Raw genomic sequence first — 17,119 nt, 5'->3', positions numbered from 1 at the left:
TATTCATTTTATAAACACAATTATTTACTTCACATAATCCTTTGATGATATAAAAATCATCCCAATTGCATTTTGTTGTTAGGAATACAGAAAAAACTCAAACTGGACCAACCCTAAGATGGAACTCTTGAGGTATATCCACATACAGTGATGGTCACTCTGATTATTCACCATCTGCCAGCACCTCACTTCCATCCTTGTTTCTAAACAAGACTGTATCTTTCTTATGGATTGGACCAGTCCCTGAAACGGGTTGCTGTCCTGCTTTCCCAGTTATTATCTGAATAATAAAGCAGCACTTATTCGAACAAGTGACGTTATCCTCACAGATTTAAAATATACTAAGTTACAGTGTCAGTAGAAAAAATGCAACAGTCTCAATAGTAAAAAAAACAAAAAAAAAAAAACAATGCAAGAATCAAGTGAGAAAAACAAATCAATTTACTGCATGATTAACTGTGATGTCAAAACTCTGTTATGTTTTGCTTTCACATCTTATGTTTCAAAAGGGTAGTTTTACATAACCTATTTTGGCTGCTTTATCTTAGCTTCCTGAGGTTCTTCATCTACAATCAAGTATTTTTTTAACAATCAGTTGTGAAAAAAATGTACTCACACAAGCATATACATACATACCATTATTCTTTGATAATTAGTCCAACTAAATTCTGGATGGAATTCAAGGATGCCTTACATCAAGTGCAGGAACAAAAGTACCAATTTGCAAATCAGAGACAGTATCTTTGTTGATTACACTACAAGGAACTGTCTCTCATTTTCCATGGCTTTGGCTTCGTTTTCAATTAAATAAATATCAACCAATCAAGCCTGCTTATACACAAAGTTTTTAACTTATACCATGGTTGTGCGACCATGGAATCGGCTACATTAGTTAAAAGACTGCAGAAAGCTTATCTGTCACATAACTACGAGCTGTGCATTTGAATCCATCTGATGAACAGGAAAGAGCTTGATCAGTATAGAGCTGCTTAAAAGCAAATCAGTTTCATATATCATATTCTCTTCCACTAGAAAAGGAATCATTAGTGTCAGGGTTAAGCAAATTTACCCTCTGTTAATGCATGATGCTTAATTCAGGAAGGTGGTAGGAAGCAGAGTTCAGGGAGCAGTCATACTCCACCAAAATGTGGAGTATTCACTGTCCACCATGCCTAGGTATTATTTACAAAGCATGACCTGAAACAGGTAGGGGGACTATGACAGCAGAGAGGATGTCTTCTACAGTTACAGAACAGTTGCCAATGCCTGCCACTTATTCCAGTACTGACTCTAATACTATGCCAGACTAATGGGTAGTGCAATCCCCCCCCTTTGTAAACCCAGCTACCTGCAAATGTCTTGCATAAGTTGTTGGTTTCATGAATTACTTAATCGCACTTTTCACAACTCCTGAGTGATTCAAGGGAAACAAAGATAATGCAAACCAGCAAACTACGTGATAAAAATGTAACAAAAACATTGCACGTGTAGGGCGTGGGTGGGCTTACACCGCAGCCTTTACAACAAAGAACATCCAGCAGTGATGGTATATACTAAGCTTCACTGGCCAGATGGAATGGATCCACCAGGAACGATCCTCAGGGACACAAGACATGAAAATGTTGGCTGCTTACTTTCTCATTCTGGAGAATACAAAGGAATACAAAGAAAAGACCAAATGGAATAGCAGAAAGCTTCTGCTGACCACTTAGTAAAAGACACAGTTTAGTAAGGCACTGTACAAGAAGGCAGGGAACACCTTCTGTCTCAAAGCAATGTCATGTTACTTAATGCACATTTCAAAATTCACCAACACTACCAACTGAAATGTTGGTCTGGCGTGACAGATAAAAAGAAACTTCAAGAGTGCAATGATCATTACTAATAGAAAAGAAAAAAGATTCTCAGCATAAAATAAGAATGCATACTTTTTCAGTCCTGCAGTCTCAGAACAAAGAATTTAAACTGTGCAAAGACCTAAGTATGTATATTGTACCACAGTGTCATTTTACTGTATACAAAAACTCCCAAAAGTATCAATTATGAGTGTCATTAGTGAAACAAAACATTCTACCAAGTCAGCCAATCTATATTAGTATACCTGCTTCTAGAGGATCAGCAGCACACATACCAAGACAAATGTTTCCAAAGTTAAGAGGAAACAAAATACCTCATCAGTCCAAGTACCTCAGTTACTCTATATGCATCATTATCTTTAGGTTTCCTCTTAAATCTACTCCACACAGAAACTGAAGAGTGGACAACACCATTTCACTGTTTTAAAGCCACTGACATGAGATACAAGTCCTTTAACCAGGCAGAGGAGCACTACAGCAGGGAAGATAGGACTGCATCAAGGCAATTCAGGCATTATCCATAAGGACACTGAAGATTGCTGAAAAAGTGATAAGACCTGCACAGCCCACTTCATAAATACATTAAGTTCCAAGAACAGCTTCAGTTTTGTAAATTAAAACATTTCAATTATGAGAAGAATCTTTCTTTGAACACTCATAAGCTTCTGCTTAGTCTCGCCCAAAGTTAAACTTTATCCTTCTCCCTTGGGGACCTCACCTAGAGTGTCATCACAGGAAGACAGTATAGACCTAGTTAAACTACAGGCATTTATTAACAGAGAACCCTAAAACAAAAATGGAATTACTAAAAAAAGGATAACAAAATAAATACCCATACAAATATTTTAGGAAACAATCATTTATGGCAATAACTTTTCCTGGCAAGAACAAAAACAAATGTTAGTAACTTTTCCAAGCTGCAGAATTTGACATGTCCTTAGAGGAAGGAGCAAGTTTCCTTTACTCAGCTGCTGGGGTTTTCTGATGGTACTCGCTCGATTCAGATGGATTGACAACAGGATGTTGTTCCTCCTGCATTTCTTTCAACATGTCTTTAAGTTTCATTTGCAGTATGGGGTCTATACCCTCAGTGGCCTGTGAGCTATGCTGCTGAGCTTGCTGGAAGACAACATAATACAGTTTTAAAAAAGCTTCATACAATTCCCCGTCCTCTAAACTTAATCACTTTCTAAAAACAAAAGGAATTTCTAATAAATGAGTTAGCTGTCTTGATCTGATTTTCAAACTGACACCAAGTAATTTCTGATGTTAGTAACTGTGCAAGAGAAGAATGTGGAGTCTAAGCTCTTAAACTGATATACTTACTTTAGTATATGGATCTATTAATATACTGTATCTTACTACAATTCTGGGGGAGGGTAATGCAAAAATAATGGTTTTCTGCACTTCTAACGGCTTTATGCAGAAAATATTAAAATAATGATACTAAATTAAACACAATAACAAGGCCTTGTCGGATCAAAGGAAGGAATTACTTTCTTTATTAAACATAAAAGGGCTTTCAGATCTCCACAAAGTTTTTTGGAAGGATGCCATGGGATACAAGGTTGCACTGCACTGATCTCTGCATTCCATAGTTTTGTTTCTAGGCAACATCACACAGTAGGGGCAATACATGCAAGTCTTATTACCTTAGTTATGCTTGCCTGCTTTAAAGTGTTGTGAAAAATCAGTGGAACACAAAAAGTAGTCCACACATGAAGAAAAATCAACTAATTTCATAAAGGAAGCCTTTAAAACGGATATATAAACATGCCATGCTACCCACAGTTTTGGAAAAGATCATTATGCAGCTTTATTCACTGACTTACCATTCGTACATCAGTACAGCATATGACCGACTATGTAAGGCTGCTAGCAAACTAGTAATACAGCATTTAATTTCCAACACAACCTAGACAGGATTTGCAGAGAAGGTGCACAATGTGTAAAGCCATTACTCCAAAAAGCCAGCTTTTTAATAAACCAAAGTGCTGCCCGGATACAGGCCAATCAGTGATAAAACAAAGATGTTGCTGCACACCAATGTGCTCATGATGCACAAAAATTGCATGAAATGTAGAACACAATTCACAACATAAAATCATAGCAGGTTACTAGGCTAATGATCCTAAGACCCTTTCAAGCTTAGCAAAGTTTTACCCTTACTTCAACAATCAGCACCTATCGCCCCTGTCCAAGAAGGACACAGGTGGAACCCTGGGGGTGAACTTACAGTTACCCATCCAACTGTCCAGATTGCATTTGAAGAGGGCCAATGACTTGCTCTGCTTGACAAGAAGCAGGAGTCTGTTCCAAAAGTCAAAAGACAGGTTGCCATCAACCTGGGTGTCCAAATCCCTCACAACTGATTGCGTGCTTAGGACATTATTAATGTGATAATTTGTGGGGACGTCACTCTCCCCAAAGGGGATGTTGATGCATTTTTTTGGTATTCAGCTTGAGACCATGTTTCTGGCACTAGTCATTTGTCTGAGTGATGTCCACATCACTAGGGGAACTGATGACAGCACCCATCTTGCAGTCATCTGCAAACGTGGTCAGCCATAGCCCACTTGTTTTGGCCTGCAACTCAGAAAAGTATATCCCAAATAACAGAGGCCCCAAGACCAAACCCTTGGGTATGCCACTTGTCATGGGTTTACTGTTTGAGGTGGCTTCCCCTATTTTGACTATGTAGTTTCTACCAGTGAGCCAGTTTGTTACCCATCTGGTAATATATGGATTGATGCCTAGTTGAGAGGGTTTATGTATTATGCCTGAGTGGGGAATAGTGTCAAAGGCTTTGGCCAGGTCAAGGTAGGCGGCATGCACCGTCTTCCCCTCATCCATGGCTTTGGTGACTGTCTCAAAGAAGTCGACCAGATTTAGCAGACATGACCTCCCCATGATTAAGCCAAACTGTGTGGGATCAAGTGTTTAGAGGTTGCCAATGTCCATGTTAATAAGATCCATAATAATCCATTCCATGGTCTTGCAGATCAGACTAGTTAGGCTGATGGGTCTATAATTTCCCAGACCGGTGGATGCTCCACCTTTGTGTAAAGGGATAACAGTGGCTGCCCTCCACTCAGTTGGGACAAAGCCAACATACTCTGGCTTTGGTTGAATAGGGTGCCTAATGCTGCTGCACGTTCCTAAGTTCACATAGGATGCAGCCTTGGATGTTATCGCGTCCCATGGAGGCTGTAGCTTTTGCCTTTGAGAGAGCAGTGATGACCTGTTCCCTAGCTATAAGGGGAAGGGGCAGGTACTGGGGATGTCCTGATTTACTGATGGGGGGACAGAGGGGTAAAGTTTTCGCCAAATCTATCAGCCAGCACATTTGCTATATCTACGGCATTTGTATATGTGGTGACCTTGACCACCAGTTCTAAATAGATCTGGATGCTTCTTTTGAGGATGCAGACATATGTGAAGAAGGCCTTATGAATGTCTCTAGTAGATGTAGCCAATTTGGACTCGAAATTTGCTTTGGAGGATTTCATTAGTGCTCTTATTTGCTTGTTCAGGCTAAGGAGACATTGCTTCCAATTGGGCACCTGCTCCTTCTTGGTCTTGGACAGCAATTTTTCCTTTTGTTATAGAGTTTATTTATTGCAGATGTCCACTAGACAGGTTTACTCTTTCTTGCGGAGAAGGATTTAGTCCTGTCGGGTACTCCTGATTCCATAAATGCTCGTATAGTGCTTTGGTGAGTTTTGGATATTGGTGCCAGTTCTTACAGAGGGAGAAGGGGCTGAGAAGCTGTTTATACCATCCCTTAGGAGGTTGTAATTAGCTTTGGAGAAGTTTTTGTGTCTGATCCTAGCTGGGGGGGGGGGGGGGTTGGGGAGATGGTGACTTTGAAAGTGACTGCTTTGTAGTCGGATCTTACCAGGGAGGATACTATAGGGATACCGCAGTGGTTACTCATGTTGGTTAATACCAAGTCCAAGATATTATCACCTCTTGTAGGGATATCGACTAGCTGTTCCAAGGCATTTGCATTGACAAAAATCAAGGAATCTCTGAGAATTTGTGTTTGGCATAAGTAGTTCTTCCAGTCTAGGTCTGAGAAGTTAAAGTCACCCAGGATCAGGGTCAAGGGTTGAATCTTGATAGATTTGAACAGGTCCAAATAGGTAGAATGGGCATCTTGAATCAGATTTGGGGGCTGGTAGCTAGCTATGATTTGAATTGTGGTCTTGTCAGTGGTTAACTGCACCTGGAGTGTCTCCTGTGCGTTATACTGTTTGAGCAGCCTGGAGGTGTGTATGTCTTTAATGTATACTGAAACTCCACCTCCTTTGGCTTTACTGTCCATAGTTTGGGGTCTGAATGCATGATAGGATGAGTAACCAGGTAAGGCTGGGTGCTCTCCGCAGCTATGAACCAGGTTTCTGTGACTGCACAGATGTCAGCATTTTCCAGGGTTAGGAATGCTTGCAATGAGTGTAGTTTCACATTTAGGCTCCTAGCATTTAGTAGCATGACCTTTAATTTGTGTTTTGTTGAAATGTTTATGTTGGCATGTTGGCAGTTTTAACCTCATCACTTTTCCTAAAAGGCCTTTGCCAGAAGCCCAGGTGAGACAGATGCAGGCCATCTCTGGCAAAGCATCGTGGTCTACCGATCATATCTCTCAGGCTGTCTGGTACTGGATCCCCCTGGAATGACACCAGAAACTAAGCTAATTGATAAAGTCATTCATTTTCTGCGTGTACTGAGGCATCATTCTGGGTGATGGTAGGATGCTGCTTAAGACTAGGGATATACCTGCCTGGGACACATAATCAGTGAGCTCAATCATGTCTCTCTTCATATAGTCCATACAGGTGTGTCTCAAGCCATTCACGCCAACATGGGCTATGACAGAGTCATAACAGTATATGTTGTTGAGAGACTTGAATACGTATGTGATATGGCGGATTCTGGCACCTGACAGACAACTAACCATGACTTTCCCCTTATCCAGCCTGGTGAGAGGCATATCCGTGTGTCTCACACTGGAGTCTTCTATAACTGATATGTTGGGTTTATAGAGAAGCCTTAGTGGCTGTGAGGCACAGATGTGTGGACTATGCATGGTATGTGGTGTAGAAGGCTGTGGAGATCGTGTGCATTTTTGCCTCGGAGGTCTCCTTTGTTTGGGTATGTTTATGTGGAGGACCTCCACATATGTAGGTGTATGTTGTGTAGCTGTGGGTGGTGTCTGAGGTGCAGTGATTGTGTTGACAACATTTTCGGTGCCAGATATACTGGCTTGAGGGAGACAGCTTGGACTCTAGGCTCATAATCTAATTGCATCTCTCACAAATTATGTTCCTAGGTGGTAGTAGTAGGTGGTTGTCCGTGTACATGAAGCAGTTGCTACACTGTCACAGGATACCCATATCAACCAGACAGGCAGGAGAAATGGTAGGAAATTGTCCATCCTTATTTGTCAGAATCTAATGGAGAAAGGCCAGGGAGAGCTAAGGGATGGGCCTAAAGCCAAAGTGCTTAAACCAAAACTAAGAATTTAGAATAACACTTAATTTAGAAAGGCTATAAACAAGCAGTAATAAATGCAACAGAAAAGATGCCGTTGAACACTTTAAAGAACAGGCAGCAAGTAGCAGGAAAAAGCAAAGCAAGATGAAGTAACAGAGTAGTAGGAAGAAACACAAATTAGAAACATATAACCAGCTGAATAAAGTGTCTTTACTTTATTAAAAAAAGGAGGTAGGGAGAAGGAACAGAAGATAATTCAAGGTTAAGGGACTAAGGGGTTTGGCCATCCCATATAGGTTCATAAGTAGGTACTAGGCTATCTGCCCAAAGGCATTTATAAGCCTAGCTGGAATGTGCTGGCTTTCATCGCCCCTTTAGATTAGTTCCCTCTGTCTCTGTCCAGCAAAGCCATTGAAGTAATCCCTGAGGTAAACTTCCTGTTTCCCATCCACACATCAAGGTTTCTCTTGAAGTGTGTTAGTGAGGAGCTCTGCCTAATGTGGATTGGAATCTTGTTCCAAAGCATGGGAAGTCTCTGGGACAGGAATCTACCCCTCCAGCACGTCCTATTTATTGTTGTGGTGAGGTTTAGATCCCTAGAGCGTATGGCTCGAGAGGATATGATTTTCCTTTAGGTAGAGCATGTCCACCAATTCTGGGTTGGACATGGCCTTGTATGTCAGGCAGAGATGACCTCTGAGTAGGCGATATGCAACAGAGTACAGCTGGAGTTTCTTCAGTCGAGCTGCATATGGCATCTCTTTGAGGCCAATTTTTCCTCTTGGTGAGGCACTTCTGTGGTCTTTCCAGCTGTTGTAGGTGTCTTGTAAGGTACATCCCAAATGGGGCATTACACTCTATGATGGGTCTGATGAGTGATGCATAGAGGGGCACAATGACCTCTTTTGATCTGGATGCAAACCCTTTTGTGATAAGGTGGGCCACATAGAAGGATTTTCTAACCACTTTGGCAATGTGATTATCAAAGGAGAGATTACTATCTACTTGGGTCCCCAGATCCCTTATTTCATCTTCCGTATTTAGGGGGCTACCACCTATGGGGTAATTTGTGGGTACTTTGTTTTTCCCAAAGGGGGATGACTATGCTCTTTTTGGCATTTAGCTTGAGGCCATGGTTTTGACACTAGGTATCTGTCTCAGTGAGACCCTTTTGGAGGAAGTTTGTGTCAGCCAGAGAGTCAATTATAGCCCCTAGTTTGCAGTCATCTGCGAACTTGGTCAGCCATAGTCCTCCTGTGCTTGCCTGTACTTCTGAGAAATATATGCCGAACAGGAGGGGTCTTAGGACTGAGCTCTGCGGAACGCCACTTGTAACCGGTTTAGAGTCAGACCTAGCTCCCGCAACTCTTAATATGTGGGTTATGGCATTAGATAAAATGAGCTAAAGAGATAGGACTGGGAGGAGTGTCCCAGATCAATTTTACAGTAGGGGTGGACAACTGCAAAAGCCACAACTTAAAGAATACAACAGCAACAGTGTGGGAGAAAAGAAGTTTCAGCACAGATCAGATAAAATTCTTCCAGCAAATAAGCAAATAACTAAGTCAAGCAAAAATAAAGACAGTGCAGTACTCTGAACAGTTAAAGTGTCAAAAATATACTTATCAGCTCTATATTTCCAGACTCTCAGAAAAGCACTTTCAGTCAGAACACAAAGAGATTCTAGCAATAATATGCAGGGATTTACAAAAAAAGGTAATATTTTATACCAGCAAGACATAGGCCAAGCCTTCAGACAACCAGATAACACAAAAGCTGTTAGACCAGTTTTAACAATTTTAAGAACACAACAGCAACAGTGTGAGAGGGTGGGAGAAAAAATGTTTCAGCACACAGATAAAATTCTGCCAGCAAATATATGAACAATTCAGTCAAGCAAAAATAAAGACAGTGCAGAACTCTGAACAGTTAAAGTGTCAAAAAATATACTTTTCAGCTCTATATTTCCAGATTCTTTGAGAAGCACTCTCAGTCAAAACACAAGGAAATTCCAGCAATGACATGCAGGGATTTACTAAAAGGTAATAGTGGAGTGCGTAAACCAACACTACTGCAGACTACTTACATCCACACCAGAGCATGAGGAAGTAATGAGTTGTAAATGTAAGCCATAAGTAAGCAAGAATGCCAGAAAAGGTGGCATTACAGGGAAATAAAAAGTAGTCAGGGGTGTCCTGATGTCCAGCACTACTAGTGGAGAGTCACCCTACCCATTAGGCAGTCCCTTACTTCCTGGTTGGCTTTACTGCGGTAGTACACTGTCTCTGTGTTTGCCTTTTGTTCAGTATTTTATTGTATGCTTTGTAATTTTAACAGACTTCTTTATCTCCCCCCCCCCCTTCATTCTTCTGTTTCCTTTTTATTCACAGCAGAATACTTCACTTTTGTATGTTTGGAGATGGCAAGATATTACTCAATTAATACACATATCTGACTACAAATGTGCATAGCGGGTTGGGGGAGTGCGTACGTGCATGTGTGTGTGTGTTGTAAAATAATTCCAGAATACATTTGACAATGTACTACTCAGCCACTGTGGAGTGGTTTTGCATTTTATCAAATGGAGCCCAGATTTTAACACAGCAATACTTTATGGTAATAAGCGGTGTTGCGAAATACCCACAATATATTTCTCTCAGTGGAGTAATAAATAGGTCCGATTGGAATTGTGACACTTTGTGCTGTACTTTTAAGCAATAAAAAGTAATTCACATCAGAAAAACAAGGGTTTTATTTACGTAGTGCTAACTGCATGGAGACTCAAACTGCCAGTCAATCAATTTCTTTTTTTAACTTTGAATTGTTACTATTTTGACAGCTTTCAAAACAGCTGTTTGAAATGCAGCATTTGAGAGCTTTATAGCTGTCAAACGATATGTCAGACAAATGTAGTTTAAAGTATTATGACAAGTGCAGTCCAGTAGTTTACTGACAAGACTATAGAGTTGCTAATTTACAGTGGTATGATTTCTATCCGCAGAGTGTCTCTGTTGTTCATTCTCAACTTTTACCAACCTTTATACAGAATTAATGGCCCAAAGTTGCTGAGGTTTCACCAAACTGATTTAAGCATTTTGAAAATTAATTTGCTAAAAAATAATATAAGCATTTGATCTCTCTCAAGATTCATGAATAACATCTGCTTATACGGTACCACTGCCCAACCTTTATGGAGCTCCCTTCTTACCACCACTAGGAAAGGCCGATAAGTTGCAGGCCAACTCAATACAGGACGACTTCTTGTCAGACCTACAAAACTAAGGCCATAATGATGTCCCTGTCTGGAGTCTGGCTGCATTTCACACACATACCCCACCCTTCCCCAGGCTTTACCAGGGACTCATTGTGCATCCTGCTAGCAACAGTTAAGTAATCAAGTTGTCTTCACATGGTGATGGCACTTAATGCATCAAAAAAACAGATGGCACAGTGTAGTGACAACTGGTATGCCTCCCATGTGCATACCGCAGCTTTAAGTACAACTTGCTGCCATACATCAATGGATGGTGCAAAAGCAGTTTGGGTAGACGAGACCCTCAGCCCTGCTTTTGGTAAATAGCCAACAATGCATCTGTGCATCCTTGTGTATAAGCAATTAATGCCAAGATACAAAACCATACAAAATAACATTCTTTACCAGAAAAAAACAATATTGCTAATACACAAAACTAGCAATATCTCAAAACATATTGTGCTTACGTAATTAGCAAAAAGCATATTTTTGTACTTACTCCACTAATCCCTTTTTTTCTCAGAATGATTCCTTCAGCAAGGAGAGCCTTTCCTGTTTCTTCAAACAACCTGTCTTCATCTGTGTCACCCAGTTTTTCAAGTTCTTGGTATTTCTCCACAAATCTAAACAAGAAACATATCTAGTGTAAAACAAAGCTTATAAACCATACTTTTACACTTATTTGACCCTCTCTCACAGGCCACTCCAACATGCCAACACAATTACAAGTTATCACTCCAAATATAGATTACATCTTGTTCCCTGGAAATAGAAATGCAAGAAATTCCAAAGCTTGAGGTCTCCTGACACTCACAGATAATGTTTCTCACACCTCCCTCCCCATAAAAATGTTAAACTACCCTATATAAAACTGTAACTTCCTTGCTTCCGATTTATGCTTACTGTAGCTATTGTAAGCAAGACCTTTTTAAATGCAATACTTGTTACAGTCTGTGAATAACAAAATAAACATTCAGCATCAAGCAGAACATTCCATACAGGTATCCTTTAATGCAACATATCAAATCAGAGCTCAGCAATACTTTTACAAGACCAGACAAATCAACATTACAGCAAAGAGGTGTTAAACACTTTGCATACAGTAACAAATGGGATACCATGACGACAACATGAAAATCTAACAGATATATGTAGTTTTCTGTTGTGCAGAAAGCCTTAAGATTTTAACTTAACATATGCAATATGTCAACACTTCTGAGAAACAATTGGAATTGAAAAGCTTTCTGTGAAACATTAAAATGAGGAGGTTGGACCATGGTAAAATTAATAATTTGTACAGCTCTGCAAGGTACAACAGCTCACTTAATTTTAGTAAATGACTCAGAAGGAGGCAATGTTTCAGTGGAGTGTCTTTTAAACATAACAAGAAGTTATTGTAGCCCTCTAGTTAGTAAGGAGCATGTGACACAAAAGTGTTTCAGTCTTGGAGCATTAATTATGAATCAACAAAATCTTGGTTAGTACAGCATATAGCTTTTAGCTGTTGGTAGATAAACCAGCTCTAATCAAAGGGGGTCCAACTCCAAACTGGGTAATAGAACCACTTTTCCCAGGCCTGTTTTGCCTTCAACTGATAACAGAGAAGCAATATTGAGTAGTGTATTCAGCAGTCCATTTACTTAATTTACTAAATTGTTAATGAATATCGTTGAAGGTTGTGCATCAGGCCTGGCAAGCCGGTGCATAAAAATCAACTGCCAATCATTAGCGGACCGGAGTTCCACTGTGGCGACCCCTAACCGGGAAAAGTCGAAAGACACAAACAAACTAAATTGTCAATGAATATGAAGAATAAAAATCTGGGTTCAAGCCACATGCCTACGTATTGTAACTGTTTTACAAATTCAAGGTATCTACCTTAGGTAACTCCACAACCACTTAATTTCTACAAAGCTAAGTCTTCCAGGAACCTCAGAAAGCAAAACATCTGTGGTCTTGCAGTTCATGGTAAGATGCCAGTTACCAAAATCACCAATGTATCTTACTCAAATGTTTGGCAAGGGATTATATAGTTTTATCATGTGATCTGTCTGTAGAACAATTTATCATGTTATCTCTATATAGTAGCAATAGTATTCCAGGAAAGGTGACTTCAAATATACTGGTGAAGGTAGTAATAAATAACAAGGGACCCTAGATGGATCACTGAGAACAGCCCATTGAGATAACGTCTGAGTGTAAGGGTTTTTAGCTAATCTTCACCTAGAAAGCCTGGGTACTTTACTTTGTATCCAACTAACTGCTAAAATGTTCAAGTTATAAATGCAAAATGCAAGAGACATTTATTGTCTTGAAAAGAGTCAAAGGCTCCGGGTCAGTCAATGAGCACTACACTTGTAAGCTTTCCCTTACCTAGGTTTGAAAAAATATGATTGTAATGCATGGTGTGCAACGATTATGTTCCAATATTCAGAAAAAGAAAAATCAGTTAAGTGCTACAGTGGAGCGAGACTGACGTTAACAAATGTAAGGACCTGGGTGATGGGGAGTGCTTAAGTTAATAAAGCTGGTGATAGTGCTACACTGTAAAATCTGTCAGTATGGACCTGCGAATGAATAAAAGATTTGTTTCTGCCTGCTGTTCATACTGATAAAGGTGTCCTTTCCCCTCACAAACTTAGAAAGCAGCTGGAATAACAGGATGTGTGTGTTCACCTACATTTTCTCTGAAGGATACGTACTCTAAAACTCAGTTGTATGTCACTATTCAGTGACTTCAATTTTGTCTGAAAACCATGGACATTATGAGGAACACAACAAACAAATGAGGCAAAAATTTGGACAGTTTACAGGCATGATAAAGTGGGTATAAATGTAAGGGACTGTGTTACACTGCCTTTCTCACAGTACTTGTTAAGTGGCCATGTGTTTTATGGCTTTGAAAGGCAACAAAACACTGAGTAAAAAAAAAAAAAAAAAAGTGCTAACTAGTAGTACAGGGAGAGTAGGTAAAGATCCATGCACTACAAAGATTCATGACTGGCTCACCGATCATAACCTTCAATTTTCTGTTATCGACATGGATATCAAGATTCAACTTTCAAGTTTCGCTGTCAAGGTGAATTGCTTGTCATCCATGTCTTGAACACATAACAAATGGGTTATGATTGGTGACCCAATGATAATAATCTATGTGAGGGCTGTAGTCAGGGTGTTGGAAAGCATGCTGGTTCTTACAAAGATCACAATTACTACAGCAATTTGATAGGTGGACAGCTACAGCTCTACCCAGGAGCTCTACAACTACTGTGAGGAGAGAGGCTTGCTAATATCAAATGATTTCCTGAAGCCTACCCATTTTTTTGGGGGAGGAGGGTGAAAAACAGCCGTAGATTTCCATACAGCTGTAAAGTTTTCAGTGGTCATTGCTATGTTTGACTGGATGGAGAACAATGGATATAAACATGCTGCATACTTTAAGAAATTTAGAGGAAAGGCTAGCAGCAATAACTGCTGTATGGTTAAGCATTTTTAAAGGCATTTAACTCAACTTGATATGCTAGGAAGCTAAGAGTGAGTGAAACTATGAAAATAACTCAATAGGGTGATTTCTATGACTTGACAGATTTGCTGGTTTTCAAAAAAGAACAGCAAACTAGTTGGCAATACCTTTGGTAAAGAGATACACTAATTCACAATGGTCAGTGTAAGATTATTAACCATTCTACTACTACTACGAAGGCTACTGACAATATGAAATAGCATGGAGGATTTTAAAATAAACTGGACTGCTGGGCTTTCAAATAAACAGCTTTTGTTTTTTTTAAGCAATTTTTATTTTATTTTTTATGCAAGCTACTAATAACGCAAAGCCTTATCTGCAGAGACTGAGAATTAAGAATATGGAAAGTAACCCATGTAGTTATTTTTGTCCTTTACTTCTGCTTTTTTCCTCTTACTTCTTGTGAAAATGGAGTGTTTTTTTAGCAAATTTTCTTGATTATCTTATAAAAATATTTAACTTGAATTAGTAGTAGCATAATAAGCAGATACTCCACAGCACGCACTGAGGTCAGTTTGTGTCATTATATCATCACATAATCCCAATTTTTAGAGGTACTACTGTTGTGCTGCAACAGCTCCTCCTTCTCCCCCTGTGGTGTTGCTGTCAACATATGACAGAAAAACAAAGGATAAATTGAGGTGGTTAGTGTGTCAAGAAGAAACCAATCTAACATGAAATAAGGTGGTGGACTCAAGTAGGATTAAATACTACCTCTGTAAAAAAATGTAATTCTTCTTTTTCTTTCAGCTGCTCCCATTAGGGGTCGCCACAGCGGATCATCTGTTTCCATTTCTTCTTGTCCTCTGCATCTTGTTCTGTGACATCAACCACTTGCATGTTCTCTCGCCTCACATCCATAAACCTTATCTTAGGCCTTCCTCTTTTCCTCTTACCTGGCAGCTCCATCCTTAGCATCTTTCTCCCAATATACCCAGCATCCCTCCTCAGCATATGTCCAAACCAATGCAATCTCACCTCTCTGTCTTTGTCTCCAAACCGTCCAACCTGAGCTAACCCTCTAATATACTCACTTCTAATCCTGTCCAACCATGTCCCACCCAGTACAAATCTTAACATCTTTAACTCTGCGACCTCCAGCTTTGACGCCTGTCTTTTCATCAGTGCCACCGTCTCCAACCCATATAACATAGCTGGTCTCACTACCATCTTGCAGACCTCCCACTTCACTCTTTTTGGTACCTGTATGTCACAAAATACTCCTGACACTTTTTCCACCCCACTCCACCCTGCCTGTTCTCTCTTCTCCTCTCTTTCACTCTCACCATTACTTTGAAATGTTGATCCTAAGTATTTAAACTCATCCACCTTCACCAACTCTACTCCCTGAATCCTTACCATTCCTCTGTCCTCCCTCTCATTCACACACATATTCTGTCTTAGTCCTGCTGACCTTCATTCCTGTCCTATCTAGAGCGTATCTCCACCTCTCAAGGGTCTCCTCTACCTGTAACCTACTCTCACTACAAACCACAATGTCATCCGCAAACATCACAAGCCATGGGGACTCCTGTCTGATCTCATCTGTCAACCTGTCCATCACCACTGCAAATAAGAAAGAGCTCAGAGCTGATCCTTGATGTAATCCCACCACCACCTTGAACGCATCTGTCACTCTTACTGCAGACCTCACCATTGTCACACTCCCCTCGTACATATCCTGTCACCACTCTTAGATACTTCTCTGCCACTCCAGACTTCCTCATACAATACCACAACTCCCCTCTAGACAACCTGTCACCACCACCTTGAACGCATCTGTCACTCTTACTGCAGACCTCACCAATGTCACACTACCCTCGTACATATCCTGTCACCACTCTTAGATACTTCTCTGCCACTCCAGACTTCGTCATACAATACCATAACTCCCCTCTAGGCAACCTGTCATATGCTTTCTCCAAGTCCACAAAGACAAATTGCAACTCCTTCTGACTGTCTCTATACTTCTCCATCAACACCCTCAGAGCAAACATCACATCTGTAGTGCTCTTTCCTGGCAGGAAACCGTCCTGCTGCTCACTAATCATCACCTCCCTTCTTAACCTAGCTTCCACTACTCTTTCCCATAACTTTATGCTGTGACTGATCTATTTTATCCCTCAGTAGTTACTACAGCTCTGCACATCACCCTTATAGGTTCATAGGCTGGTACTAGGCTATCGGCACTAGGGCCTATACAAGCCTAGCCATAACAATTCCCTGGATACTTCTTCCCACAATATTTACTTCTCTGGACCCCTGTCTAGCAGGGCGACTGACATGATCCCCGGGGTGAATTTCCTATCTCCCATTCAATCATCAAGGTTCCTTCTGAAGAGGGCCAATGAGGCACTCTGCTTGACATGTATGGGCAGTCTATTCCAGAGTATGTGAAGTCTCTGGGTCAGGAAACTATCCCTCCAGCATGTTTTGTTCATTGTGATGACAAGGTTTAGATCTCTGGAGCGTGTGGCTCTGAGGGATTGGGATTTCTTTAAGTGGAGCATGTCCAACAGCTCAGGGTTTGACATGGCCTTGCATGTTAAGCAGAGATCGCCTCTGAGTAGACGATATGCCACAGAGTATAGCTGGAGTTTTTAAGACGGTCAGCATATGGCATCTGCTTTAGGCCTGTGATTCTTTTAGTGAGGTATTTCTGTGGCCTTTCCAGCTGTTGCAGATGTCTTGTGAGGTACATACCAAATGGGGCATTATACTCTATAATGGGTCTAATGAGGGATGAGTACAATGGGACAATGACCTCCTTTTTTCTGGATGAAAAGCCCTTAGTGATGAGGTGTGCCACATAGAAGGATTTCCTAACTGTTGTGGAGATGTGGTTATTCTTAAAAATCAGTGCCAATACAGTTCTCCACATCCTCAGGCATCCTCTCACTTTCCAAGATTCCATTAAAACAATCTGGTTAAAAATCCCACTGCCATCTCTGTCCTAAACACTTCCATTCTTCCACAGGTATATCATCTGGA

The 17,119-nt window shown here is 40.5% G+C and overlaps 1 protein-coding gene across 1 annotated transcript in view; it reads right to left on the bottom strand.

The window, feature by feature from the left end:
* Positions 1–418: 418 nt before the first annotated feature.
* Positions 419–17,119, bottom strand: part of MRPS23 (mitochondrial ribosomal protein S23) — a 69,903-nt gene continuing 53,202 nt past the window's right edge. Inside the window, exons 4-5 of the mRNA XM_044054906.1 lie at positions 11,105–11,228; positions 419–2,975 (exon numbers count right to left, since the gene is read on the bottom strand). Coding sequence (XP_043910841.1) covers positions 2,817–2,975; positions 11,105–11,228 — 283 coding nt within the window. The 3' untranslated portion in view covers positions 419–2,816. The remainder of the gene's footprint in view (positions 2,976–11,104; positions 11,229–17,119) is intronic.

This window comes from Protopterus annectens, chromosome 13.part0, assembly GCF_019279795.1.
Source record: "Protopterus annectens isolate FY-2018-M chromosome 13.part0, PAN1.0, whole genome shotgun sequence".
In the NCBI taxonomy this organism is placed as follows: Eukaryota; Metazoa; Chordata; order Ceratodontiformes; family Protopteridae; genus Protopterus; species Protopterus annectens.
The sequence above is the reverse complement of the archived record's forward strand: the minus strand, read 5'-3'. Positions and strand labels throughout refer to the sequence as shown.